The sequence below is a fragment of the Colius striatus genome, chromosome 25 (assembly GCF_028858725.1).
Source record: "Colius striatus isolate bColStr4 chromosome 25, bColStr4.1.hap1, whole genome shotgun sequence".
Classification (NCBI taxonomy): domain Eukaryota; kingdom Metazoa; phylum Chordata; class Aves; order Coliiformes; family Coliidae; genus Colius; species Colius striatus.
The window spans coordinates 1743314-1770657 of NC_084783.1; the positions used below are offsets into that span (position 1 = coordinate 1743314).

The 27344-nt window shown below is 52.7% G+C and overlaps 3 protein-coding genes across 3 annotated transcripts; 2 read left to right on the forward strand and 1 right to left on the reverse strand.

The window, feature by feature from the left end:
• The first annotated feature begins 1231 nt into the window (after positions 1 to 1231).
• EEF2 (eukaryotic translation elongation factor 2) lies at positions 1232 to 9383 on the forward strand. Its single transcript, XM_062015178.1, has 15 exons — positions 1232 to 1341; positions 2119 to 2333; positions 3000 to 3181; positions 3268 to 3479; positions 4249 to 4427; positions 4808 to 4913; positions 5229 to 5342; positions 5510 to 5648; positions 6056 to 6251; positions 6420 to 6678; positions 7002 to 7109; positions 7207 to 7560; positions 7808 to 7990; positions 8078 to 8210; positions 8759 to 9383. The coding sequence occupies exons 1-15, from the start codon at positions 1339 to 1341 to the stop codon at positions 8950 to 8952; spliced, it is 2577 nt and encodes an 858-aa protein (XP_061871162.1). The 5' UTR covers positions 1232 to 1338; the 3' UTR covers positions 8953 to 9383.
• Positions 9384 to 9568: 185 nt separating this feature from the next.
• DAPK3 (death associated protein kinase 3) lies at positions 9569 to 15417 on the forward strand. Its single transcript, XM_062015185.1, has 9 exons — positions 9569 to 9633; positions 10474 to 10617; positions 12170 to 12530; positions 12706 to 12835; positions 13014 to 13062; positions 13210 to 13236; positions 13337 to 13489; positions 14027 to 14072; positions 14281 to 15417. The coding sequence occupies exons 2-9, from the start codon at positions 10556 to 10558 to the stop codon at positions 14821 to 14823; spliced, it is 1371 nt and encodes a 456-aa protein (XP_061871169.1). The 5' UTR covers positions 9569 to 9633; positions 10474 to 10555; the 3' UTR covers positions 14824 to 15417.
• Positions 15418 to 19545: 4128 nt separating this feature from the next.
• On the reverse strand, positions 19546 to 26120 carry NMRK2 (nicotinamide riboside kinase 2). Its single transcript, XM_062015186.1, has 7 exons — positions 25969 to 26120; positions 24568 to 24658; positions 23162 to 23210; positions 22790 to 22961; positions 21166 to 21237; positions 20585 to 20691; positions 19546 to 20104 (listed from the first exon to the last, which is right to left on the reverse strand). Exons 1-7 carry the CDS (start codon positions 25992 to 25994, stop codon positions 20022 to 20024), a joined length of 600 nt encoding a protein of 199 aa, XP_061871170.1. The 5' UTR covers positions 25995 to 26120; the 3' UTR covers positions 19546 to 20021.
• Between the last annotated feature and the right edge of the window lie 1224 nt (positions 26121 to 27344).

Sequence of the window (27344 nt, forward strand, 5' to 3'; positions counted from 1 at the left end):
CTCTTTGTCATCAACCCCACAAGCTAATTAAACAAAAAGGCAATTAGCCAGTTTCCTAGGTAGGCCAGTATGTTAATCAGGCTCCTCAGTGTTTCCTTTCAGTCTGGCAAAAGCAAGAATCAGTGCTAAAAATTCAAACGATCGCTATGGAAACCCCAACAGCTGATAACTCATCCTGTCACACTGGGAGAGTGGGGAGCCAAAGGCATTCCGGGTGTAGCTCCACCACTGTCCTGCCGGTCCCTGCCTGGGACTGGTGCAGGGGACAAGGTAGGGATGTGCTGGGAATTTGGCAGCAACCATAGCAGCTGGGTGAGGTGGCGTGGAGATGGAGCAGATTGCAGGCAGCTTTCTCATGCTGCAGCTGATGAAGGTGAAGTGACAGCCTCCCACGACGCCGAAGAGAAGGAAAAAGCAGCAAAATATTTATGCTGTGGAGATGGGGAGTTACATCCCTCCTGTCTGCAGCCCCTCTTTCCCTACCTGTGCATGTAACCTCCCTTTAACCTGCTCCTAACCTGTATGGCAAGGCTGTGTCCCGGTGAGGGTAGGGCCGAAGCACACGGAGCCGCCTCGGTGCCGGGGCTCAGCCTCCCGCCCCGCACAGCTCGGGGCGAGGCCGGGGCAGGGTGCGGGGCCGCGTGGGGCCGTCCCCGGATGCCGCGCTCCTCCCCTCCCGCAGGGGGCGCTGCAGCGCCGGTGCCCTCCCGCCGGCGGCCGGGCCGGGCCGCGCATGCGCAGCGCCGGGAGCCTGCGGGGCTGGGCCGGGCGGGGGGCGCCGGGACGCGGCTGCGCTGGCGAGGACGGGCCGGGGCCGGGCCCTGCCCCACCGCCTCTTCCCGGGAGCGAGGCAGGGGGCTCGCCTGCCGCTCTGCCGGGGCCGGCGGAGGAGGCTCTCACCGCAAATTACCGCCCGTAGTGGCCGTAGCCACTGCGACCCCTCGGGCCGCTTCCCATCCCCGTTACCAGCACCACACAGGGAGGAGCTTCCAGCCCCTGCGGCCCGGGGCAGGAGTAGCCGGTCCCGGTTCCCCCGGAGGCCCCGGGGGGCGGCCACGTGGTCCCGCCCCGGCGGAACAGCGCGCCCCGGCTACGGAGCGCAGTGCGGGGCTGAGCGGGGCCGTGCAGGGCTGAGCGGGGCCGTGCGGCCGCCGGCGCATGCGCCTTGCGAGCCGCGTGCGCGGGACCCGCCCCCCGCCCGGCACCGTCGTATAAGAAGGGGGCGGTTGACGTCAGCGTTCTCTTCCGCCCGCTCTGCGCTCGCCAGCGAGACAGGGCTGTTGCCGCCGCCATTGCTGTAACCCCCCCGCCCCGGAGAATCCACCGCCATCCGCCACCATGGTGAGTCCCCGTGTCCTGCCGCCGCCCTCAGAGGCCGAGCGGCCGCCGCACTCACGGCGTCGGTGGGGATGGCTGCCTCGGGAGCGCCCGCGGGCCTGCGCTGGCACGCACGGGCCTGTGGTGCCGGGCTGGGCCGCTGCTGAGGGGAGGGGTGGGGCTGGAAAGCGTGAGGGAGGGGGAGGGGACTGTCCCCCGGGGACTCGGGGCCCTGGGCTGGCGGGAGGGGGTCGGCGGCCCTGGGGGTCCCTGCCGGCCTCCATAGGGCCGCCTTCCTCCGGTGCTGGGGAGGTCGTGCCGTTGGAGCCCGATGGTGCGCCGTGCGAGAGGCGGAGAGCGGTGATGTGGCACCGGGGCGGCGTTGACGGGCAGAGACGGGCCTTTGCGGTGGCCGCCGGTTGCCTTATGTAACGCTGCGGCCCGGGTGGGGACCATGGAACCGGTGCACTGGGCTGTCAGCTGTTTATTCTGGAGAAGTCACCGACCCAGGGTTCGGTTTTAGTGGGAGTTTACCTCATGGACCTACAGTTTGTCAGATACTGTGCTGGAGAAGGAGCAAACCAGGCGTTTGTGCTGCGGGACGAGTCCCTCTGCTTGCACTGCCGGTGTCTGCAGTGCCCTTGCTGCAAATTGTTCTGTACCATGGGCTGCACAGGCAGGATTGCTGTTGGTGTGACTGTGGCAGGTATTTGTGGTGTTGGCTGAGCTCTCTAGAATTGCTGAAGCTGTTTCTACAAACCCTATGTTTTTCTCTTCCCCCCTTTCTCTTTGTCCCTCAAGGTGAACTTCACAGTAGACCAGATACGGGCCATCATGGACAAAAAGGCCAACATCAGAAACATGTCTGTGATTGCCCACGTTGATCACGGCAAATCAACCTTGACTGATTCTCTGGTATGCAAAGCTGGTATCATCGCCTCTGCCCGCGCGGGGGAGACTCGTTTCACTGACACAAGGAAAGACGAGCAGGAGCGGTGCATCACCATCAAATCAACGTGAGTTCTCAACCTCCAGGCACCTCAGTGCTCCTGCTGAATGGTCTGAGCTATGTGGGGACTTTCAGCCTTCCACTGATATGATCATGAGGTGAAAGAAGACAGCGTCAGGCTTCCTCTAGTCTAGTTCAGGAACTCTTCTCTTTCTTGTGAAGATTATTGAAATGAAAGAACAAGTTTTGATTGTTTTATGGTGAATCATAGAGCGCTGCCTTGGTCACTGTGAAACTGATGTGCAGTGAGAGCTTCAGCCTTCCATTTACCATTGGGACTGTTGAATGTAGCTGATATCCACTGGAGTCCCACAGATGTGGTGCACAGACTGTCTTGGGAGCATCTGTGGTGACATACTTGGTGGCTCTGTCACCATGGGCAGTTTGAGGACTCTTGAGGGGCATGAGAAGGGATCAAAAAGGCAGTTGGGCCTAGTAGAAGAAGTACCCTCTTTCAGCACTTGAGATTGGACAGTGAGGAGGGGTTATGATTTCAGGAGGGCATAGGAAGAGCAGATTTTAGCCTGCCCTCCTGGTTAGCTCCCACACTGTCCCAGGAACATGCATCAGGAAATCTCTAAGCTCAGGTGCAGCAGCCTGTTCTGGATAAAAGGCTGTTTGTAAGAACTGGGGAGAGGTAATGTGTAGGTAATGATTTTAATTTTTATTTCAGAGCTATTTCCCTCTTTTATGAGCTCTCTGAAAACGATCTGGCCTTCATCAAGCAGAGCAAGGATGGTTCTGGTTTCTTGATCAACCTGATTGACTCTCCTGGGCACGTAGACTTCTCTTCAGAGGTCACTGCTGCTCTTCGTGTCACCGATGGTGCCCTGGTTGTTGTAGACTGTGTCTCTGGTAAGGTTTTCTGCAGCTGTGTGTGACTGGAGTGTATGCTGGGTGAGTCTGAAGATGAGGATAACTAACTCCCCTGTGTTTGGCAGGTGTGTGTGTGCAGACAGAGACTGTGCTGCGTCAGGCCATTGCCGAGAGGATCAAGCCTGTCCTGATGATGAACAAGATGGACCGAGCACTGCTGGAGCTGCAGCTGGAGCCAGAGGAGCTGTACCAGACCTTCCAGCGCATCGTGGAAAACGTGAACGTCATTATCTCCACGTATGGAGAGGGAGAAAGTGGCCCCATGGGAAATATCATGGTAAGTGGAAGACTGGAAGTGCTGTGAACTCTTTCCCCTTGCTAGAGGGGATGATCTCTTTAGTCATTCTGAAGTGAGAACAGAATAACCAAGGTGTCCCTACTAGCCAGGCTTGCACTGGTTTGGAGCTCTTGCTCTTTTTCTTTCAGCAACTGTTCAAGACTTGAGCAAATAGAAAGCTATAAATACCAGAAAGTATTTTCTCTCTTTACTGAGGGCACCCTTGTTTTGTAAGATACTTTCTCTCTCACATCACATCTGTGATGTGAGATCTTTGGCTGCCTTTTGACACGGAAGGCCAGTAGCTGTGGGTCAGTCCCTGTGCTCCTCATGCTACTCCCTGCTGGGTTCCAGGGGACCAAGCAGGGCTGTCACTTCTGAGAAAACCTTTGTACTCTGTTCCCACTGAGGACTATGCTGCAGGTTGTCATGTGTTGCTGAGCCTCCCTGTGAAGGAAAAGAATCTTCCCTGCATGGAAATCCATGCAGCTGCCGAGCTCTCTCAGTACATAGTTGGTCAAATTAAGGAAAAGCAGATCTAGTTCTGCATCACAAAGCCAAAATGTTGGATGTGTGGCCAGGCTGTTCCCAGATATGAGAGCTGGCTTCTGTCACGGAACTATTTGACGGTCCCATAGTCCTGAAGCTTCATCTTCAAACTTTTTGTACCTCAATGGTGTTTGGGATGGAGTAGGTAGGTGGCTGTAACACTGTGGCTGTAAGAGCTGTGGCTGCTCCTCTGTGACCCAGCTCTCCTGTTTCTTTTCAGATTGATCCAGTGCTTGGTACCGTTGGCTTTGGGTCTGGCCTGCACGGTTGGGCTTTCACTCTGAAACAGTTTGCTGAAATGTATGTTGCAAAGTTCGCTGCCAAGGGAGAAGCCCAGCTGAATCCATCTGAGCGTGCCAAGAAAGTAGAGGACATGATGAAGAAGCTTTGGGGAGACAGGTGAGGAATTGTGGCTATTGGTTTGAATTTCAGACCAGCTCACTGGGGCTGTAGCCTGATGCTATAGAATATAGATAAGGAGGAGGAGGATGTAGTCGTCTTGCCTGTTTACCACCTTGTCTCAGTGACTTGGTCCATGTCTTAGTACAAGGACCATTAGTCGGAAAGACCCAGATAAATGAGGAGGAGGTGGTGAGTTGTCACCATGAGTTAAATGTGTTTTGGTGAGCCTAGGAAGCCTGAGGGTGATAGAGGAAGGTAGAAGGATGGTTCTTCTCTCTTCTCAGCAGCTCTTTCCCCTCACCTGAGCAAGCAGAACAAGCCACACATCTGTAGCTGAGCTGAGCAACGATACATGTCTTTCTTGATTCTTTCTCCAGGTATTTTGATCCTGCTACTGGCAAGTTCAGCAAATCTGCTACCAGCCCTGATGGAAAGAAACTGCCCAGGACCTTCTGCCAGCTCATCCTTGACCCCATCTTCAAGGTGAGTTCCTCAGTGTTCAGCCCTTGCTGGTGCCTTGTGCTCTCCAGTTCAGTGATTGTGCGTGATGATGGAAAATTTCTTCACTTTGACCTGACTTTGTTTGATTGAAGAAATTTAACATATCTGACACAAACCTAGCTCGTTACTCAGTGTGGGCAGGGAAGCTGGTGGTAGATGTTGTGCAGGCAAGTATGTGTCTGAGCCCTCCAAATGGACTTGGGTGGGGGATGAGCAAGAAGAGAGATTCTCTTCAGAGACTGCTGCTGCTTCAAACTGGGTCACTGGCAGCATTTGTGATTGCTGCTGTTGTTCCAGGTTTTCACTGCAATCATGAACTTCAAGAAAGACGAGGCGGCAAAACTGATTGAGAAACTGGACATCAAGCTTGACAGTGAAGATAAGGACAAGGAGGGCAAACCACTGCTGAAGGTGAGATTGGCCTGAAGGTGTCTATGGGGAAGAGATGAGTAGTTGTGCTGCTCCAGCTATGTCAACTTATAAAGCAGCTACAAACCTTGCTTGGGAAAGTGAAGGGAGGTGAAACTGCCAGGCTACGAGTAAGCTACCTGGGTCTTACTTCTCTGATCTCTGCTCAGGCTGTGATGAGGCGGTGGCTGCCTGCTGGAGATGCCCTGCTGCAGATGATCACCATTCACCTGCCTTCTCCTGTCACAGCCCAGAAGTACCGCTGTGAGCTGCTCTACGAGGGACCCCCTGATGATGAGGCTGCCATAGGTATGACGAGCTGCAGCTCTGCTGCCAGGCATCTCTTCACATGAGTGCTTGGTGCTCCAGCATGCCCATAGCCATCTTGATTCTCCAAGCCCAGTAAGCCCAGTAGCTACTGTAGTTCTTTGAGTGTAGCTTTTCTAGTATGAGTCAAACAAGCTTACTAGCTTTCCTTTGGAGGACTCGGCTAGTAACTGAATAACTAAGTGACTAGAGAGTAGCCAGGGCGTGTGCCAAAGGCTCAGGCTGAGCCTGTTTGTTTAAAACATCTCTTGGTGATGTCATCTTTCTCTCTGGTTGAACTGGGCCAATGATGGGTACAGGTCTTGTGTTGAGGTTTAGGGGGGACAAGGTATGTATGCCAGATGCTAGAAGTAACACTGAGCTAAGTTGATCTCTCTTCTTTTTCTCAGGTATTAAGAACTGTGACCCCAAAGGCCCCCTGATGATGTACATCTCTAAAATGGTGCCAACCTCTGACAAGGGTCGTTTCTACGCTTTCGGACGTGTCTTCTCTGGTCTCGTGTCAACTGGCTTGAAAGTCAGAATCATGGGACCAAACTACACCCCTGGCAAGAAGGAGGATTTGTACCTGAAGCCAATTCAAAGGTCGGTCTTGGCTGGGGTGTGGTCTGTGCTTAAGGTTTTTTGCCGTAATGCTATCTGGGATCTCTTATCTCTGAGGCTGGGCAAGGTGCTTGGCTGTAGACTTGAGATCTGCTGCTGAACTCGGGGATACTGGTGGGACCTCATTAAACCAACTGTGCCTTTCACCAGGACCATTCTCATGATGGGCCGCTACGTTGAACCCATCGAGGACGTGCCTTGTGGAAACATTGTTGGTCTGGTTGGTGTCGACCAGTTCCTTGTCAAGACTGGAACCATCACCACCTTCGAGCACGCTCACAACATGAGAGTCATGAAGTTCAGCGTCAGCCCCGTCGTGCGTGTGGCTGTGGAAGCCAAGAACCCAGCTGACCTGCCCAAGCTGGTGGAGGGCCTGAAACGTCTTGCCAAGTCTGACCCTATGGTGCAGGTGAATGTCCCAAGCTCTTGTGGGAACAGGAGAAATCCTGGTCCAGCTGGCACAGGAGGCTCTGACCTTTAATTGGGGTTGTACTGGAGATGCTGGTAGAAAAATCTTAAGAATTGGTCCCAGCCCTGCTGCAGTGAGAAATACTGTGTTTCACCTTGGAGTTGGTGCTGAGTCATCCCCAGATCACTGGAAAGCGCAGCTAAAAGTAGCTCTGAGTCAAAGACAAGAATCAGAGACGGTTGCTGGTGTCTTAACGTGTGTGAGCTTTTGTTGCATTGCAGCTGAAGCCTCACCTGCTGTGTAAATGTGGGGTTTTTTTTTAGTGCATCATTGAGGAGTCTGGGGAGCACATCATTGCTGGTGCAGGGGAGCTGCACTTGGAGATCTGCCTGAAGGATCTGGAAGAGGACCACGCGTGCATTCCTATTAAGGTACAGAGCCTGCAGTGGCAGAACTGTTGCTGAGCTCTGAGGGGAATCTGGTGAGCTGTGGTTTGCTTGGTGGCTCATCCCTGATCTTTTACTGCAGAAATCAGATCCTGTGGTGTCCTACCGTGAGACAGTGGGCGAGGAATCCAGCGTGATGTGCCTTTCCAAGTCCCCCAACAAACACAACAGGCTGTACATGAAGGCCCGGCCCTTCCCAGATGGCTTGGCTGAGGACATCGACAAGGGGGAGGTCTCTGCTCGCCAGGAGCTGAAGCAGCGAGCTCGTTACCTGGCTGAGAAGTACGAGTGGGATGTCACTGAAGCCAGGAAAATCTGGTGCTTTGGTCCTGATGGCACTGGCCCCAACATCCTGACTGACATCACCAAGGGTGTGCAGTACCTGAATGAGATCAAGGACAGCGTGGTGGCCGGTTTCCAGTGGGCAACAAAGGAGGTAAGGGGCAGTGCCTGGCTTTGAAGGAGCTGTGGCGGGGACTTGGAGGCAGGAGGAGGGTGGTTGTTGGGTCCTAGGCAGGGAAGATGACTTGCTGAATGGCTTCTCACTATGCCAAGCAGCCTTTTGTGCCTCCTGCTTCTGAGGAACACGTGTAAGCTGAGGGGCTGGAGCCTCCTGGTGTAGGGATTGCCAGCCATCTCCTGACAAGGTGTTTGTTGGCTGACCCCCTGCTCTGCCTTCCCAGGGTGTCCTGTGTGAGGAGAACATGCGTGCTGTGCGTTTTGATGTCCATGATGTCACCCTGCACGCTGACGCCATCCACCGTGGTGGTGGGCAGATCATTCCCACTGCCAGGAGGTGCCTCTATGCCTGCGTGCTCACTGCTCAGCCCAGGCTCATGGAGCCCATCTACCTTGTGGAAATCCAGGTGAGGAACTTCTCTACTCAGCCCAGAAGACTCTGGGTAAACAAACAGTGAGTGGGCAGTTTGTGATCCTGACCCTCTGTCTTGCAGTGCCCAGAGCAGGTGGTTGGTGGCATCTATGGTGTGCTCAACAGGAAGCGTGGACACGTCTTTGAGGAGACCCAGGTGGCTGGAACCCCCATGTTTGTGGTCAAGGCCTACCTGCCTGTCAACGAGTCCTTTGGTGAGTGGGCTGGTCCTGGGCATCCCCTGGTCCAACTTAGGGCTGTTTCTTCTTGTCCTGTTGCTTCTAACTTGGGAGAAGAGACAGAATGTTCCAGAAGGGTTTGAGGACCTTTTAGAGGTCATCTCATCCACCTGCCTGCAGTAAGCAGGGACGGACATCTTCAACGTGTGAGCAGGTTACTCAGAGCCCTGTCCAGCCTGAGCTGGAATGTTTCCAGGGATGGGACACTGACCAGCTCTGGGCAACCTGGGCCAATGTTACAGAAAGAAATCTCACCTCTTTTAATTTAAAACTGTGATGCCTTGGCCTATCACTGCATGCCCTGCCGAGGTCTGTCCCCATCTTCTAAGCCCATGTGAGGTACTGAGGGACTGCACTGATGTTTCCCAGCTGTGGTGCTCTGTTGCCACCTCTGTAGGCTCCTGGGTGCTGCTGTGGGTTCCTCTGTAACCACGCTGCTTGTGACCCAGAGGGTGGGTGCTCCTAGAGATGACATTGAGCCGTGCCTGTTCCCCTTCCTACCTCACTTCTCTTCTTCCTTACAGGTTTCACAGCAGATTTGAGGTCCAACACAGGTGGTCAGGCCTTCCCCCAGTGTGTCTTCGACCACTGGCAGGTCCTGCCTGGGGATCCCTTCGACAGCACTAGCCGGCCCTTCCAGGTGGTAGCCGAGACCCGTAAACGCAAAGGGCTGAAGGAAGGCATCCCTGCCCTTGACAACTTCCTTGACAAACTTTAATTAGACTCCTTGGACTGTGAAAGGGAGGGGAAAATAAATACTTAATTAGCGTTAAGACCCATGCAAAGGGGTTAGACGCCCGTCAGCGCCGTCTCTGCATTGTTAATTGGTTTCATAGCGATTCGAGACTTTAAATGAAGAAACAAAACAAAACAGCCTTATAGGTTTCTGTGTTTGCACATGACTCATCTTTTTGCCATTGTAACTAAATCATTTCCACTAGATTTGCCCGATTCTGTATTTATTTGACTCGGAAAAGAGGAAACAAAACAAAACAAAAGAGTTTTCTTGCAGAAGGTTGGGGGGGGGTTAAAATGGAATATTGCAAGTGAAGGGGGAGATGCCCACCTGCAGTGTGACTGTCCCGTCGTGACCATCGCCGCCTGTATTAGTGCCACTGGAATTAAATAATAAAAATTGGATAAAGATGATGGAAATGGTGATTTTTGTGAGAATGAAGAACGCCCCCTGGTGGCTTGGAGGACCTGGATGGGGGGGAAGGCACACGCTGGAGGGGAGGGGGCGGGGCTTAGCGGGAAGGCCTCTTCCTATTGGCTCCGCCCATCCGCCGCGCAGCGACCCGCCCCGCCTATTGGCGGGGCGGGTCGCCGCGCGGCGGGTGGGCGGAGCCATCGTCAGTGTTGGAATGCGGCGGCGGCGACGCGGGCGGCTTCGGCTCAGGTGGGGCCTGAGGGGCCTGTGAGTGAGGGGCTGTGGGATGGGGGTTGATACTGTGAGGATGGGGGTTTGAGGGGCTTGGGAAGGGGTGAGAGAATGGGGGCCGGCGTGAGTTGGGAAGGAGTTGAGGGATGAGTTTATGAGGTGGGGTTTTGCGGCCTGTGGGGTGGGGTGTGAGGGGGGGTGGAGCTGTGGGGAGGGAAAGGGGTGTGGGGCTGGGGGTAGAGGGGGGATGTGGGGTCTGTAGAGGAAGAAAGGCCTGTGAGGGGTTGGGTGTGGGGCTGTAGAGCTGAATAGGATGGGGTGGTGGGGTTTATGGGATAAGATGGGGCTGGGGGGGATTGGGGTGGAGGGGATGTGGGGCAGAAAGGGGCAATGGGTGTGGGGTCTGTGGGGAAAGGAGGCACCTGGGTGCCATTAGCTGCGTTGAGGGGTCCTTTTGTTACAGCTGAGTGTCACTGTGTGCAGTGACAAGAGGTTTGGGCTTGAGCATGAGGCCCATACAGCCACTACCCAATTCCCTCCGTCTGCCCTGCTGGGGTGGGCAGGGGCTTCCCATGGGGTGTGATGAGAAGGGAAAATGTCCCTGAGTCTTGCGCTTTGGCCTCAGCCACCCCACCCCCAGCACAGCACAGCATGGGGCTGCTCTGCTTCAGGGCTCAGCCCCAGCTGCCCCATGGCACGGCACAGGGCTGGCACTGCATTGGGGCTCCCTGCGCTCTGCCTCCCTGGGGGTACAGGGTCCTTGTGCTGCAGGCCTGTCATTGAGGTACCATAGCAGCTCTGTTACTGGCATTGGCTTGTGTCTCCTGCGACATAAACCTCCTTTTTCTGTTGCTGCAGGTGCTGATCCCTGGCTGCTCCCCAGCATCCTCCTCCACTCACAGGGTCAGAGGGACTTTGGCCCGGTGAGGGCCCCGCAGCCATGTCCACCTTCCGGCAGGAGAGTGTGGAGGACTTTTATGAGATGGGAGAAGAGCTGGGCAGGTGAGTGACATCCAGCTATGCTCAAGGAGGTAGAGCTTCTACGGCTGCACCCCCTGTCCCAGCACCAGCCCTCGTGGTGTCCCTTGTGCCAGTGGCCCTCTCTGGCACCTCTGTGCTCTCGGTAGGCAGTGGGGCTGGGGGCTGTGCTGAAAGCCAGTCACCTCTAGCAACTATATGTTACCAAAAAAAGGTGTTAATTAACACTAAACTTGCTCCTCTATCTGGGACGAGCTAGCAGCAGCCTGCAGAGCTGCCGCTGCTGCCCGGCTGTGGCCAGGGCTGCTGGGCTGGTGCCGGCGGCTTCCGGCCGGCCCTTCTTGGTCGCTGCCGCCCTGCTCTGCGCCTGCGGGACAGATCTGGGAGTGAATCACCGCATGCAAATACCGTTTAATCATCCGGGATGCAAAGGCGGTCGCGGCGGGGTGGGGGCGGCAGTGGGCTCGGTTTGGATCCAGCGCTGCCTCAGCCGCGCCAGCACCGGGGGTGTTTCTGCCGCAACCACGGCTGCCTGGGCACAGGGCACTCTGCTCGGGCACTGGGGAATAATTGTGCGGCAGAAACATTTTGGATGGCTTTAGCGTTGTTTTTTATTTAAAGGGCCGGGAGTTTGCAGGAGTTTGCTCTGGGTTCCCTTCCCCTTCGCGCCTGCGCAGTAGCTGCGCTCTGATCTGAGCCGTGGGGACAGATGTGGTGCCTAAGGGCTGGATGGCAGCCTGGAGATGAGGGACCCCTGTGCAGCCTGGCAGAGAGACCACAGGGGCCTTGGCTGGGGTGGAGGATACAAGAGCGAGGATCCTGCCATGGCAGCAATGCCAGTGTCAGCAGGAGGCAGCTCATTGAAATGCCTGTTGATGCCCAGAGCTCTGCCTCCCCAGCCCCTGACCCAGGCATGCTTTGAACTGTTGGTTATTCTGACTTCAGGCATTCCTCCCCTCTACTCACTCTCCCCAAGGGACCTTTATGGTTTCCTGGGACTGCTGGGTTCCAGGGCTCACTCCTAGTAGCAGCCCTGGGCCTCCTGGTTGGAAATAAGGACTGATGGGCATCTCTCATGCCGAATAATCACAGCAGCACCTGAACGGACCAGGGAGGGTCAGCAGCTGCTGCATCCCTGATAGGAATTTCCTTCCTCCATCCTGGGCAGTGCAGGGATTTGCATGCCTGCTAGGGCAGTGCCAGGGTGTGTAAACCTGGGAGCATGCTGGGAGCAAGTGGGCATCATTGCCTGTGTGTGGGAGGACCCCAATTCCCAATAGACCCAAATGAAACTGAGAGGTCGTTTTCACTGAGAGGGTTGCTAAGCATTGGAATGGGCTGCCCAGGGAGCTGGGGGAGTGCCCAGGCCTGGAGGGATCCCAAAGCCATGGAGCTGAGGTGCTGGGGGCCATGGGTTGGTGGTGGGCTGGGCAGGGTGAGGGGAGGGCTGGGACTGCAGCAGTGTCAAGGGCTTTGCCAACCCAAATGATTCTGTGGTTCTATGAAATGATGTGTCCTCCCACACATGCTCGTACCAGTGCTGCCCCTGCTGCTGACTCCTCCCTGTATCCCACAGCGGCCAGTTTGCCATTGTCCGAAAGTGCCGGGAGAGGAAAACGGGGCTGGAGTACGCGGCCAAATTCATCAAGAAGCGTCGCCTGTCGTCCAGCCGCCGGGGCGTGAGCCGGGAGGAGATCGAGCGGGAGGTGGACATCCTGCGCGAGATCCAGCACCCCAACATCATCACGCTGCACGACATCTTCGAGAACAAGACCGACGTGGTGCTGATCCTGGAGCTGGTCTCGGGCGGTGAGCTCTTTGATTTCCTGGCTGAGAAGGAGTCCCTGACGGAGGAGGAGGCCACGCAGTTCCTCAAGCAGATCCTAGATGGAGTTCACTACCTGCACTCCAAGCGCATCGCCCACTTCGACTTGAAGGTGAGGCCTGCGAGGTGCAAACGGCCTGTGCTCAGCAGTTGGGGAGCAGGGAAGCACACCCAGGCTCCTGTGGCACAGTGACTGGCTCTGAGATCTCCTCTCCTCAGAGGAGGAGAGCCCAGAGCAGTTTAAGGCTCACATGGGTGTGTGTGTGGGGCTCCTCTCTTCTCCACAGCCAGAGAACATCATGCTGCTGGACAAGAACGTGCCAAACCCTCGCATCAAACTCATCGACTTTGGGATTGCTCACAAGATTGAAGCTGGGAATGAGTTTAAGAATATCTTTGGGACACCAGAGTTTGTAGGTGAGACCTGCTGGTGGTGTTCATGTGAGGCTGCTCTGGGCTCTAAGCTTTGCCTTAATCCTAGAGAGATGCCCGAAGGCCTGGTGTGGCAGGCTGGGCAGCTGCTGGGATGTGTCCATGGGAACAGGCTTCTTTCCCCTAGATTAAGTCTCTTCTTCTCCCCTCTTTCTTTCTAAAGCCCCAGAAATTGTGAATTACGAACCCCTGGGGCTGGAGGCCGACATGTGGTGAGTGAATCCCCCCCAGGCACCTTCCAGTGGCATCAGTAACCAGTCCCTAGGACCAGGGTCGTGCTGGTGTGTCTTCCCTCGTGCTGAAAGCACAGGGAGGGTGGACCAACAGGACCTTCAGCCTCATCTTCCTCTCTCTTCCAGGAGCATTGGAGTCATCACTTACATCCTGTGAGTATATGGGGACCTTGGGGCAGATGGGTGCTGCAGGGCGAGTCCCCCACCTCGGGCTGTCACTTTTTTGGGGTGTCACAACTCACTCTCACTGCAGGCTGAGTGGAGCCTCCCCCTTCCTGGGGGAAACGAAGCAGGAGACCCTGACCAACATATCTGCTGTCAACTACGACTTCGACGAGGAGTATTTCAGCAACACTAGTGAGCTGGCCAAGGACTTCATCCGCCGCCTGCTCGTCAAGGACCCCAAGTGAGAGACAGGCAGCTGGGGATTGCCCTGGGAGAGGGGATGGTCCCTCCTGCCCAACCACCCACATACAGGCAGCTCCCACATCTCCAGCCCACGCTGGGGTTTCGCTCTACACCTGCCTTCTGCTGGTCCTGAGGCCTTTTCCCATCCATGTTGTTTAGAAATCCCATTTATCCCCATCTCCTTCCTGCTTCTTATAGGGTTTGATATTGCAAAACGTCTGGAAACCAAAGTCTCTCCCTGCTGTGTCAGACGTGGGGTGAATTCTGGGATTACAAGGGCTCACCTGAGCACCCAGGATCCTGAGCTGGAGTGGGAACTGTGGTGCTGCAAGATCAGACACAGGGTGGGAGGTTCCTACGGGCTCTTCTCTGTGTGTTTTCTCTTGGGAGGCTGGATGCAGCCCCTGTCTGGGGTGGCTGCTGAGTACCATGAGTTTGGGCTCATCCGTGCCCCAAAGGTGCTTTTCCAAGATCTTGACAGGGAAGGAGGCAGTGAAGCCTCTGCCCCTTGATGGCAGCCTTGCTGTCATTACAGGAAGCGGATGACCATCGCTCAAAGCCTGGAACACCCTTGGATTAAGGTGAGAAGTTAAAGAATGGGCACTTTTTGCTTTTCAAACATCCAAGAGGTCGGGGGTGAATGTTTATGTGCCTGCAGCTCTCCATTGCTCTTCCAGCCCTCACTTGGGGCCGGTTTGGTGCTGCTGGGGGACTCTGGGTGGGTGCCAAAGCCACCTGGCTCCTGCTGTCCCTCCTGCACCCCACACCTGCATCTGTCCCTCTCCACAGGTGATCAAGAGGAGGAACGTCCGCAATGAAGACAGCTGCAAGAAGCCTGAGCGCCGCCGGCTGAAGACCACGCGCTTGAAGGAGTACACCATCAAATCCCACTCCAGCATGCCACCAAACAACACCTACATCAACTTCGAGCGCTTCTCCAAGGTCATGGAGGAAGTGGCTGCAGCCGAGGAGAGCCTCCGAGAGCTGGAGAGGAACAAGAAGTCCTTCCAGGAAGACATCGAGGCCCTGCTGTCAATCTATGAGGAGAAGGAGTCATGGTACAAAGAGGAGAATGAGAGCATCAGCCAGGACCTCCGCCAGATCCGGCAGGAGATGCAGAAGACGGAGGCTCTGAAGAAGCAGGCGCAGGAGGAGACCAAGAACGTGGTGCAGGCAGCCAACGGCCTCAAGAGGCGTTACCGAAAGCTGGAGAACCACTACGAAGCGCTGGCCAAGCAGGTGGCATCCGAGATGAAGTTTGTCCAGGAGCTGGTGTGGTCCATTGAGCGGGAGAAGCTGCAGAGCGGTGAGGGGGACGGCAGCATCCGCTAACTGGGCCGGTGTGGGGGTGAGCTGCCCTCAGGCTGTGCTTGGGGGGTCCTGGGGTCCCCCTGCTTGACCCACGGCACCGAAGGGACCTCAGTGGCTCTGCCCCTCACTGACCTGAGGTGCTGGGCCACCGACACGCCTTCGGTGAATGGCCCTGGGCTCTGCTGGGCTCACGGTGGTGTGCTGGGGGTTTGCACCTCCCTGGACCCCCTGTGCCTCAGGGGCTGCAGTTGTGCTCACCTGGGTTTTGCCGTCCCGCGTGCGGCTCTCGCTTGCCTTGCTGGCTGCGTGCTTCCCCCGGCTGCTCCCCGCACGGGCTCGGGGACTGCTTCTCCCTGTCCCAGCCAGAGCCTGGCTGTGGGAGCGCTGCCTGGTGCCCTGCCTGGGGAGTGGGGCTTGCTGGGGAGAGCCCCCTCTGACCCTGGCAGCAGCTCAGTGTCTTGTCACGCGCGAGCCATGACCGAGGGCTGATTCCTGCGCCACAGCCCCACGGGTGACCCCAGCCGGGCCCCATTCCCTCTGGGGCATCGCATCCCCGTCCCCCCACCTCAGCCCTCGGTCCCACTTACAACAAAATAAACATTTCTGTGCACCAGAGTGGCCGCCTTGGCTCCTGCCCTGGGACGATGGGTGGTGGGAAGGGGATGAAGACATGCCAGGGGGTGACAGCTCCTCTCTGCTCTGCTCCCAAATGGGTTTTCTTGTTCCTATCCTTAATTTGAAAGGTGAAATGCTCTTATTTTTTTGCCCTATCATCCTCAGTGCTGGCAGGAGAGTTCCCAGCTCTGGGGCTGAGTTGCAGGATGCGCCCAGTCTCGAGGAGCCCAGAGCCTGTCTTGCCTTGGACCCCAGGGAAGGCCTGGGGGCCTCAGAAAAGGTTGAGGCCTGCTCTTGGGAATTTGAGGTCTGTGGGGTTTGGGAGGCCCCTGAGGCTCAGGGAAGGCCTTTGAGTATGGGAGGGGTCCCAGAGTTTCTGAAGGGTCTCTATCCTTTCCCGAGGGATCTCCCTTTTGCAGAGACCAGTCAGATCCTGTTGGATGAGAACAGAGTGGACAAGGAATTAACCTCAATATTATCGTGGCTAGGAAGGGCTGCTGGGCTCTGGCATCACCAGGAGATGTGGGAAGTGTGGGAGAGCAGCTGGTGGCCTGGGCCAGGGGTTCCTGGATGAGGTTGTGATTCACCACTTTCCACAGAGCATGTGTGAGAGCCCTGTGGCCAGGGTTCTGCCGGGAGCACCGGGGGGTTTCCGGCTGCCCACGGCCCCGGGTGGATGGAGCCAAGATGAATTTGATCTGTGGGAACCACCAGCCAAACCCCAGCACATGGCAGGTGTCCCTCTGGCTCTCCAGCACCGACACTGAGGGGAGGTCAGCGGCCGGTTTTCCTCTGGCTGAGCTCAGCCCTGAGGGGATCCGCTCAGTGTGGGCCTTATTTATCACTCCACTGCTTCTCCCCACCAGCTGCCCGGGGTCTGGGGTGGGGGTGAGGCAGGCACAGCCGGGTGCAGGGTTTGCTGTGTGCCCCCCGGTCTGTGCCAGCTGCCGGGCAGCTCGTGTGCCGGCGGCTGCCTGCTGACGTCTCCTGGGGTGTCGGTTTCATCCCAACCCTCGGGGCACGCAGGCCTCAGGTTAATTTTAGCCTGGCCCATTTTTCCAGGCCGACTTGGCGTTTGGCATTCGGGGGTGACAGTGTGACCGCCGGGCTGCTGGCGGCGGCCCAGGGCAGGCAGGATGCGTGCTGCGGCCCTGGTGTGCTTGGAGGGAGGGGTCTGGCTGTGGTGGGGGATGTTGGAGCTTGGTTGGGGGGGTTTGGAGCCATCGTCCTCCCCCCAGGCTCTGTGTCCTGGGAGCTGGGGTTTGTGGTGCAGATTCAACTGGTGTCCTGGGCATTTGATCCACTCTCACACAGCTGATTCATCACCAGAGCCAGCGTGTGAAAGGATGTATGGAAATCCTATAGCGGCAGTTGCTACCGAGCTGTGCAAAGTTCACATAGCACTGAGGTGTCCCAGATGCTGCTCATGCCCTGGGTTTCTGTTTCAAGGCCCTTGGAAGTCGTTGGCCATTCACCCCACCTGGCACGGCCGTCTCCTGCCCGTCCACCCCGCAGGTACACTGCTCTGGAGGGAGTGGTAGCAGGAGATCTCAGATGCACAAGGGAACATCAAAATGTTTTTTAAAAAGCAGAATTTGGGGTGTTTTTTGTTGTTGCTGCTGCACTCAGGGTGACCTGCTTGAGAGGGTGTTAAATTGCAGAGTACTGGCAAGTGTACGCAGGCTGCACCACATACCTGTGTGGCTGCAAGAAGGGGAGAAGAAAAGCCTACTGCTCCCTGAGGAGGATTTACTGGGGAGAAAGTGGCCAGGAGGGAAATCCTGTAGGAACTCAACTAATACAGAATGCTGGAGGAACAAGGGGAGTGCTGAGAAATGAGGGGGTGTGCTGGTCCCCAGGAGGTTTCAGCGATGTCACATTCGGAGATGTTCTGCCTCGGTTCCTCTCTCTGCAACCAGAGCCAACACTGCTCTGGGGTGTTTTATATTCTCTGGGGGCACAGAGTATCAAAGTGCCTTTTTTAGGCTTCAATTTTTGCTTCCTAGAGCCTGGCTCACAGCGAGCGCCTCGTCTCTTCCCTTATATGTCTTCATGAAAGCAAAAAGGGTTTGTGTGTCTTATGTGAGGGTTAAACCTGCCTGTTAACACAGGGGAACCCCCACTGGAAATCCTCCTATGCCAGATCCCTCTGTGGAGCTGGGGCTGATGGGTTGTTTGTGTTGCCAGTGAGCAGAGCTGCAGCTAATCTGCAGGAAACGCTCCATGTAACGATGTCAAATGGACTTACAAGGTATCGGTGACAAGTGGCAGCGCACTGTCCCTGGCCAGGGCGTTCCTCAGCTTTGCCACTGACGAGCACTCGGCCGTGTAACAGTGCAATTATAGTTTTGTGGGTCTCTCCAGGCACGCACGGGGTTGCACACAAGGAAATATGCCTTTTTATAGCTTGTGGAAGTGTGGGTGATGCCATTAGTATTCCTGTCTCGTTTCTGGCTGCAGCATCCTCCTTCCAGCCAGACAATTGGAAAATATATTGGTGTAACACGAGGCCAAGGTGGTGGATCTGACTCACTGCTGGTCTCACTTCTGGCTGCTTCTCCAGGCTGTTTAAAACACCCCTTAACATAGGCTTAGTGGCTTTCTGGGGTGATTTCTTGCTAATCTGTGGCAGCTGCTTTTCTGGAGCAATGTTTCTAATTAAGGCATGGCCAAAAATCTGAAGTGAGCCGTGCTGACACCACAGCTGAGTTATTTTAGTGCCCAAAAGAGCACCAGAGTCACGCCACGTGAAAGGTTTTCTGTGTTAGCATGGTGAACCTCTCAGGCCTGGTGCATGTGCTTGAGTACATCAGTTTAATGGCACTTCCTATCTTTAGCCAGTGTATTTCGATAGTGGGTTGACAGATCTCACCTATCTCACCACAGGATTTAAGCTCAATTAGGTACCAGGCACAGAGTGCTGTGGAGAGGTTATTATTAGCCTGGAGCTATCCATGAGCTGAGGACAACCAATATCATTGTGTGCAGAGCTCTGGTGCTGGGCCCCACCGTTTGAGAAGGACATGAAGGTCCAAAGAGGCCCAGGTGGTGAGAGGGCTGGGATATCCTCTGAGGAGTGGCTGAGCACTCTGGGTTTGCCTCTTTTGGAGCCAGGGAAGCTGCTCCAAAAGAGATTATAAGGCCATGTAGCAACGGGACAAGGGGTAACAGGTTTAAACTAGGAGAGAGGAGGTTGACTAAAAGGGGAAAGAATGTGTCATGATGGGGGTAATGAGGCACTGCCATAGGTTGCCCAGGGAACTCAGTGCAGGGGAGTGCACAAGATGGGCTCTAAAGGTCCCTTCCACCTCAAATCCTTCTGTGAGTCCATGTTCCTGTCCTACAGTCTCAGTGAGATGCTGGTACCCCAGCCATGGCTGTTGGCAGCACAGGCCTGTTGAGCAACTGTGGCAGAGCAGAACTTTCCTCTTATGAGCAAAAGCTGCAAGTCCTGGGGCTGTTGAGCCTGGAGAATGCTGAGGGGAAAAGCTCATCAATGCTGAGAAATAACTAAAGAGTTGGGTGTCTAGAGGATGAGGTCAATGCTTGTTTTGTGGTGGCCAGTGACAGGACAAGGGCTAACTTTGCTGTTCAGGCTTTGCTGGCCCAGGCAGGGTGTGGAGGCTCCTTCTCAGGAGGTTTCCAACCCCAGCTGGACACGTTCCTGTGCCCCCTGAGCCAGGGGAACCTGCTTGAGCAGGGGCTTGGGCAGCTCTGCAGGGCCCTTCCCACCCCACCATTCAGGCATTCTGTGAAATGGAGGCATCTATCCAAGTGTCTCACCTCAGCAGCACTGAACTGTTGTGTGAGACAGGCCCCAGTATCTTTATATACTAATCTATTTGAGCATAAAGCAAAGGACACCATGATGCTGAGCCTGACATAAAACTGGTTTCATACCAGCACTTAAAATATCTGGAGGGCTGCCTCCTTCCCAGAGTCCCTGCTGGCTGCCAGGCCAAGGTTGTCACCTACACCAAAGCAGTAGCAAACAAGGTTTGAGGCCGCCCAGGAATGACATTTCAAAGGCCAAATGAAAGAGCAGGGGCTGGTGGTGTGGTTGGAGGAGTTTGGAAGCTTATTTCTACTAGAGCAAAGGTGACTGGTGTGATAAAACAAGGTCTCAGAGAGGTTTTAAAACTGAGTTTTACTGAGCTGAAGAGATGACATTGCAAACAAGCCATTACATAAAGACAGAGTATCTGCAGCAGCACAAAAGCAGAAGAGTCAGCTGTTTTCCCCAGGCAGCTCTACTTGTTCTGTTATAAAAATGCATTTTCAACTCAAGTTCAAGCCAGTGGAATATAAAATGGTTAAAAAAACACCAACAAAACAACCCAAAACAATCCTGTCCATCACAGACTTGTAAATAAGTTATCTTCATTCTTCAATTATATACAAAAGATACTTTCCAAAGGGCAGAGTAAGAAGAGTTTACACAAATAAACCCTCATTCTGATTTCTAAGTACTATTTACATCATCCTGTACACTGGGCTTTCAGGTGAGCCAGAAGGGAGCCTGTGGCTGTCCAGGCACAAGGCAGGTTGCCCCAGCAGCCAGTCCCTCACATTTGACCCCTCAGAAGCAGGGAGGGGTTTACTCGTCAGCAGTTTAAAAGCTTGTTGTGAATATCTTCAAAGACTTGATTGTAAAGCTCATCTCTGGACTTCAGTCCATCTAAATAAACTGAAAGGAGAAAACTGAGTCAGGCTCTGTAGGTTTCCAAATCAGAACAAAATTGCTGTAGATGAGTTTTAAAACCTTTTGTATCCCGTTGACCCAAATGACAACTTGTTTGCCAGCTGGCAAAACAGAACCACCCTGAGGAGACCAACAGCCTGCAAAATGGTTTATTGCATTATAAGTGCTTGTAATAGGAACTTAAGCACTTATAATAAACTATATATAATAAATATAGAATGTAAGATATACTATATAAAGCATTTACTCTGCCCCAGGAAGTGCTTATAATAGGAAACAAAGGGCAGAAGCTTTTAGCTATGGAACTGCACGTATTTATCAGGACAGAGAGCAGGTCAGGACTGCAGCTCAGTAGTAAAAATTGTGCCTTGCATCACAGTTAAATGAAGTTTCCATGAATCAAATTGGTGACTTCCTAACAACCCAGAGTGCAATGCCAAAGGCAGGGTGTTAGGGGCTGCTTACCAACATCCACACCACCATCCTCCATCTCCTTCCTGTGCTTCAAGTACATGGGCCAGACGTGTCCATCAAAGAGCCCAGGAGGGTCAGGAACAGTGTAGTTGCGTGTACTGCAAACACCCAAAGGCACAAAGACCATCAGGACTGGGCTGCTGGTGCCTGAAGTTCATCTGACAGCTGCTCAGTTCATTTATGTAAAGGCTGATTGTCACAGTCCAGTTTCTCACCAATATCTGTTTTCCAACAGGTTTACTGATTTCCCCCAAATAACTACAGAAGCCAGAGTGGCTGAGGAAGGTGAAGCAAGCAGATTCTGAGGGCTTACTGCTGCTCACAGAGGAAGCATGTAACAGCCCTGCTCCTTTTGCACCACTGTGCTGATCCTCATGAGATCCCCCCACACAGGGCATGGCCAGAGCTACAGTTGCAGAAAATGCCACGTGACAGTCTCTTCCTCCACTTAAGAGTCAAATTTTCAAGTGCAATTCCAATTTGAGACACCAACATATCCCTTGATAGCAACATAAAGGTGGCACAAAGGCTTGCATCTACAGGACATTCTTTATTGGAAGGATTAGACTTACCTCCTCCTCCTCTTGCATTCATCGTATGGAACTGCCAGGTAGTAGCGGATGTCAAATAGGTCAATCAGTGGTCTAGGGGAAGGTAGAAAGGAGCAATAAGTTTAGTTAATGTTTTCTGACAGAGAAAAGTGTTGTCACCCTTGAAAGCCACAGAAGTCTTTCTGCCTCTCAAATTTGTGTCTATTGTAGACAACAGAAGGGTGTTTGCATTGAGACACAAGCTAAGGCATGGGGAGATCAGGAGCTATAAAACATGGACAACACTGTATTCTGAAAGGCTTTTTACTTTCCCCACCCAAATACCTGCTGCTAGTTACTGTGGAGGATCAGACACTGTGCTGGGCAGACCTGAGGTATGGGCTGTGGCTTTTTCTAGAGTGTTTCATATTCCACTTGCAGTAGGTTCATCAGTCTGATACAAACTGACTTATCAAACTGTCTGGCCTGCTGTGCTGAAGTGAGCTGTCAAAATCTGCACAGGCACATGGATTTGATACAAGGCAACTCATGTTCTTTTCCAGAACTACAAGGAGTTTGCTCTACCAGCAAGGAGTTTGCTTCCTGCACTGCACTCCTCTTAGGCTGAAGTAAACACAGAAAAATCCTTAAAGCAAATCTAGTTTGAACCTGGTGGGACTGTCAGACTCCCAAAAGCCCACTGACGGTTGCACAAAAGCTTAATATAGTATGAACTGAGCAAGCTCCAGGTTTGTGGATGAAATACTCTCTCTGGGCTAAGAAAAGGCTCCAGTTAACAAGGGGAAGGGCTTCAGAGGTATTTGTAACCTTCAGGAGTGATACCAAGCACCAGCTCCCCAGGGACAGGCCAGGAACACCGGCAGTTTGCCAGTTGGCCATTCTTGGTATGACTAGTCTCAGACTGCCATTGTGCATTTTCCACTCAGTTTGGGAAGCTGGAATGGTGCTGCTGGTTTTACAGCACAGCTTATAAACAGCTCTGGTTTTGCCAAGTGTCACGCACAGCTTGTTCTCTTGAAAGAGTTTTGTAAACAAAAGTGTACTTTAGAGACAAGGTTCTTTTGCTTACTGCAGCTTTCTGAAGTTTAGATCTTTAGCTATTGGAAGTTCTCTCTCTTCATGGCTAGTTTAGTCTCCTCACCTTCCTGCTAAGCATTTTCCTCCCATATTAAAACAAGGCTGATCTCTGCACCAGTGTAATTACTAAGCTCAATTTAGCTCATGTTAAACAAGTACGTGCATTGCATGCAAGAACTGCTCCTAAATTCCAGGAGAGATTCCAAGGAGGAAACAAACTGGATTATCTCCTTTTTCTCATCAATGACCCTTTCAGGTCTGTGTCTAGGCACTGTGGTGGGAGGCCAGGAGGGAAGCCTGCACCTTCACTGCCCATGCAGCTTTTACAAGCTCTGGTCTAAAGCTCCCTGTACCCTGGAGTTCAAGAACTTCTGATGCTACCTTGAGAAAGTCACTTCACTTGTTCCAGCTTTTACTGGTAGAATTTGTGTTTTACCCAAGAAAAATTCATCACAATACCTCAGCACAAGACAGGAAGGGTATATTAGTACAGAGGAGGTTTTGGCCCTGGCTCTATGGATCAATTGTTCTTCCCAGGCAAATTGTTAATAGTTCCCCCAAACCTTACTTGTAATTATAAAGCAGGAAGCCTTCAATGACCAATATATGGGTATCTTTGGAGGCTGGCTCTTTAGAGCCAGGCGTAACATTCACCCCATGGGAACGGGCAAACTTCACTGGGTTCTCAATCCACGCACGCACTGTGCTCACCATTGCCTCCATATCCAAGGAGTCCAACACTAGTTAGAAGAAAGGGGGTGGGTGGGGAAAAAGGTAGACAATCAAATACCACAAACCACACAGGCTTGAGAGTATAATATAGAATGAACGTGTAAAAATGGAAATTACTCAAGTTTACTGTTAAATCTTTATAGTAAGTAAAAAGAAATACTTAGGAAAAAGATACATTACTGCATCCTATAGCGAACACTGCTCTTACCATCCCATTGCTTAAAGCCGTCTTCCCCGACTTCTATTTGATCTTGTGGCTGAAATATAGTGAGCAATAAAACATTGCTGCAAACTCAGCGTGATCAGCTACCTAAGATCCGATCACAACCTGGACACTACTGCAATACACAACAAAGCAAGTGTTCACTTAACAAAGCAATCACAGACCTTCATTGGACTACATTGCAATTTAAGTCCCCCATCTTTCACCAACCCCAAGAACTCTGACAAGGTTTTTCTTGGCTCAGTCAGGCCACAAGAGTTCTAGATTAATAATTTGATATAGTGTTATAAGGCAAACTACTACAGGCCCCTGTTTATAAGCCAGCATATAATAACAACTTAAAATGCAAATACAGTTTTAAGCAACTGCTAAAATTCATGTTTGAGAACAGCTACTCTAACTCTTAGTACCTCTAATAAAAATGCAGGTCAGCATAGCATGACTTTTGGTTATCTTTGCTAGCATTTGCCAGCTAAACACACTAGTGAGATATTCTAGATAGATCTCTATTGGCAAGTCAAACAGAATCCCTTCTCTACTTTAATAGCTCATATCTGACCAAACTTGTGCATGAGGCTTATGGCAAAGCAGCTCTTCCAAAAGAATGTCTCATTCTGTTTTACATGGCATGCTTGTCTTGCAAAGACCATGGCTGCTGGAGCACATCAGGGGATGCCATACAGCTACTTCAAGCATGCTGCCACATCTCTTGGGCTTCCATGTATGGTGGAAGCCAGCACTGTGGCAATTCCTGGGAAATGGCTGCAGCCTCAGGATTTGGTAACGTGGTGCTGACATGGCCACTCCACTGCCATGTGCCTGGGCTCCATGTACCTAAGTTAGCACAGGTCTTCTGCATTCATCTTTAGTGACCTTTTAATTTGGCTTCTGATACAGAGCCATCATAGCTCCCCAATACAACCGTCTGTCTGTCCTTAAAACAGTACAGGGGTGCTTAAATACTAGAGTACTATTTAGATGCAACATTATTTAAACATAATAACCAAAACCCAAGGTAAAGTTATTTATGCAGAGTACAGTAAATAATCTCTAACTTAAACCAGTGCTTTGACCTAGATCTGCTGTTAAAGCATTTGCTGCAACCATTTTGTGCTTGGCTGTGCCAAGTTCCACTTCTGTGGAAGCTGGCAGAGACCAACGTTTGCCAAGGTGGGTATCTCACCCTGTCTAAAGGCATTAAAACATTAAATACATATACATAACAGCAGAAATGAGAGTGTGTTTCTCCTAAGCTGCCGACACTCACTTGGAGAGCATGCACAGGTATATCACACTTAAAGAGGAACCTAATACAACTATCACTATGTGTATAGAGCCTAAACAACATCAACTACGTTTATATTCTAAGCAAGGGGAGGAGCTCGGCTTACCTTGAAGAAGTCATCCTGATGGACCACGCAGCAGTTCGGCAGCGCCTTGATGATTCTGTTGGTCAAGGTGGTTTTGCCACCGTTGGTGACGCTGCACGGAGAGAGGGAACAGGCCGTGGAAGGCGGAAAGTCGCGTTAGACGCGCTGGGACCCCGCCGAGCCTCAGCGGGACCCTCGAGGTGCAACAAACCCCCAGCGCGCGCCCCGTTTGAATTTCCCGCCACGCCGGCGCCCGGGCGCGCGCTGGATGCCGATTGGCTGCGGACGCCCCGCGCGCGCGCGGGCGGGCTCTGTGGCGCCTCGCGCCGCTCCTAACGGCCGCGCTGAGGGAGCGCGGGGCCGCGCCGCCATGTCTGCGCCCCTCCGCAGGGGCTCCGCGGCTCCCCCGCCTTTGCCTCCCCGCGCCGAGGAAAAGCCCGGCGGTACGGCTCCTGAACATGGAGGAGGCTGCGCGGTTCCAGCCGCTGAGCTGCCGTCCCTCCGGGCGCCCGGTCAGCCCCTGTGACCGCCGGCTCCTCTCCCCGCCGGGGCCCGGCCCCCGCGGAGGGTCCTGGCAGCTTCCAAGGTAGGTTTAAAACGAGCCATTGCCGGCATTCGTTGCCTTAAGACGCCTTTGTTGGTTAGGAGGCATAGGCTCATCATCCTAAGAAGCTGCCACGTTAAAGGCTTGTGAAAAGCGCTTTAAAAAATGCCTTGAAAGAATTTGGAAGAAGTTTGCGGTTTCCTGAGTGTGACTCAAGTATTCCTTATACGTGCAGAGCCCATTTTAGTATAAAAGGCCTGAAGAATCTTTCCGTAGTCCAGATGTACTCATTCCATTTTATTTTTTTAAATTCAAAGGCTATAAAAATCTCACACTGACTTCAGACCACGTTTTAAATAAAGCTCTTGCCAGGTCTCCTGTTTTGCAAACCCTTCTGCGGTCGGTGCGTATGTGCTGATCAATCACCCTGTCCAAGCACACACACAGGCGAGCTTGCCTCTAAATCCTACTTTGTTATGGAAAATAAAAGGCTTTTCCACCACTCTCTTTTTACCTGAAATAGGATTTTTGCCTCTTTAAGAGAATCTCTTAAAAGCCAAAGTTGACGTTGGAAACGTCCTTTCCCATGGTTGAGCCGCAGCCCTCAAGTCAATCAGACCGATACATTTAATTGAAATGGTTTTTTCTACTCCAGCACACCTCCCGTTAATCCTACACGAGTTGGGTATAAGGCACCCTGCTGATGCTCTGCATTTAAGCGGCATGAATGAAGAGTCAGCAACTTGCATCACTTCCAAGAATCCTGTAATATTATTTTATAGCCAGATATATAATCCCCAAGCCTCAGCTCATCTTACATACAACAATTAAAGAGGAAGGAGAAGCAATATAGATATTCAATATTAACAGGAACTTACCCTCCGATGCCTATGATGTATTTCATCTCTGAGGACTTGCCTCCTTAGCAGGAATGTGGTGAGCAAAAAGAAACTTAGAAGCACTAAAATGACTTGCAGCGGAACAAAACCGCGCCTGAGCCTTTTTGCCGCCCCCTCTTTTTCCCCTCACTGCCTCGCCTCACTCTTTCATTGAGGAAAAGGCGGCTTTGCCTCTAATTTATAGGCTTGTGCGCAGTGCCCTTCCCTCCCTCCCCGCCGGTCCCCGCCCCGCCTGCGTATGGGAAGCCCTGTGACTATCATGAGCCCAAGATGTCATATTTTCGAGCTGGGATTAGCCAGCCCTCACCTCATGGGCCGGGGTCATGCGCGTTGCGGCTGCACCTGTCTCTGCCCCCCGCGCAGACCCCGCTCCGCTCCTCTCGCTGCCTTGGCTAGAAATAGCTTTTTGGCAGGCTCTTTCTTTGCCTAAATTAGTAATGGGGTAGGTGGAAATGTCACCCCCTTTTACAATTCGTTTGGGCTTTCTGGGGAAGGCACAGAGGTGTGTGAGGATATAATTAAATGTTGAGCTTCTTTTGGCCTTGAAGACTTAAAAGCTTTCTCTTTATCATCCTCTTCATTTTTCCCAATTCTCTGATTATTTTAGCAGCATCCAGCAATATTATGAGAAGGAATGAAGTTTTATTTCCCTTTGCTTTTGATAGGGAATTTTTCTTTTACTCCTTACAGTGAAGCCATTCAGAGAAAGCAATATGCAGAAGCTGATGAGTGAATCATTTGGACCATGATCTTTTGAACCTTGAGGAGGAACTTTTTGAACAGCTTATTGTTTATACATAAACACAAAATCATAAGATGATGTTAGCTTTCCAGAAGGCCTCCTTCTCCACATTTTACTCATGTGAGGTAGTACTTTTTTAAGGTAAATCAACTCCAAATGGAATACTTCCTCAAGTAAGCACCTCTCCCTGTGTGTACCCCTTGTGGAACCTGTGCTTTAATTTTGTCTTGGATGTCAGGGGCTGTCTTGAGGGATATTAAATGGGTTCTGCCTCATTTTTAAGATGAGCATGGTATGAGGTATATAACACACATTTAAAAATAACGTCTAACAGAGCTTAAATCATCCAAACCATTGTGTCCTTTTGTTCTTCCATTTTATAAGAGCAGTCTATGGAAGTTTTAAAGGGCATACTTAAAAATTTCTTGTCTTGCAACAGTTTGTAAAGTAATTGTAAAAACCCATAGCAACACAGACATCTGGGGCTGTGGTGTCCTGATCATTTTCTGTACAGCTTTGCAGCTCTCGGAGTTGATCTTTGTGTCCTGATCCTGTGCTGATAGATGTGTGTGCAGCGTATGAGTGTTGTGTGGTGCTGCTGAGGGTGAGTACA

Coding starts and splice junctions, on each gene's coding strand:
- EEF2 (XM_062015178.1), top strand. Junction 5,343..5,509: donor AGGGCAAACCACTGCTGAAG/GTGAGATTGGCC, acceptor ATCTCTGCTCAG/GCTGTGATGAGGCGGTGGCT. Junction 7,561..7,807: donor TCCAGTGGGCAACAAAGGAG/GTAAGGGGCAGT, acceptor CTGCCTTCCCAG/GGTGTCCTGTGTGAGGAGAA.
- DAPK3 (XM_062015185.1), top strand. CDS start 10,556: ATGTCCACCTTCCGGCAGGAGAGTGTGGAGGACTTTTATGAGATGGGA. Junction 12,531..12,705: donor TCGCCCACTTCGACTTGAAG/GTGAGGCCTGCG, acceptor TCTTCTCCACAG/CCAGAGAACATCATGCTGCT. Junction 12,836..13,013: donor TGGGACACCAGAGTTTGTAG/GTGAGACCTGCT, acceptor TTCTTTCTAAAG/CCCCAGAAATTGTGAATTAC.
- NMRK2 (XM_062015186.1), bottom strand. CDS start 25,994: ATGAAATACATCATAGGCATCGGAGG. Junction 20,692..21,165: donor GAATGCAAGAGGAGGAGGAG/GTAAGTCTAATC, acceptor GGGTGTTTGCAG/TACACGCAACTACACTGTTC. Junction 20,105..20,584: donor GGATGGTGGTGTGGATGTTG/GTAAGCAGCCCC, acceptor TTCTCCTTTCAG/TTTATTTAGATGGACTGAAG.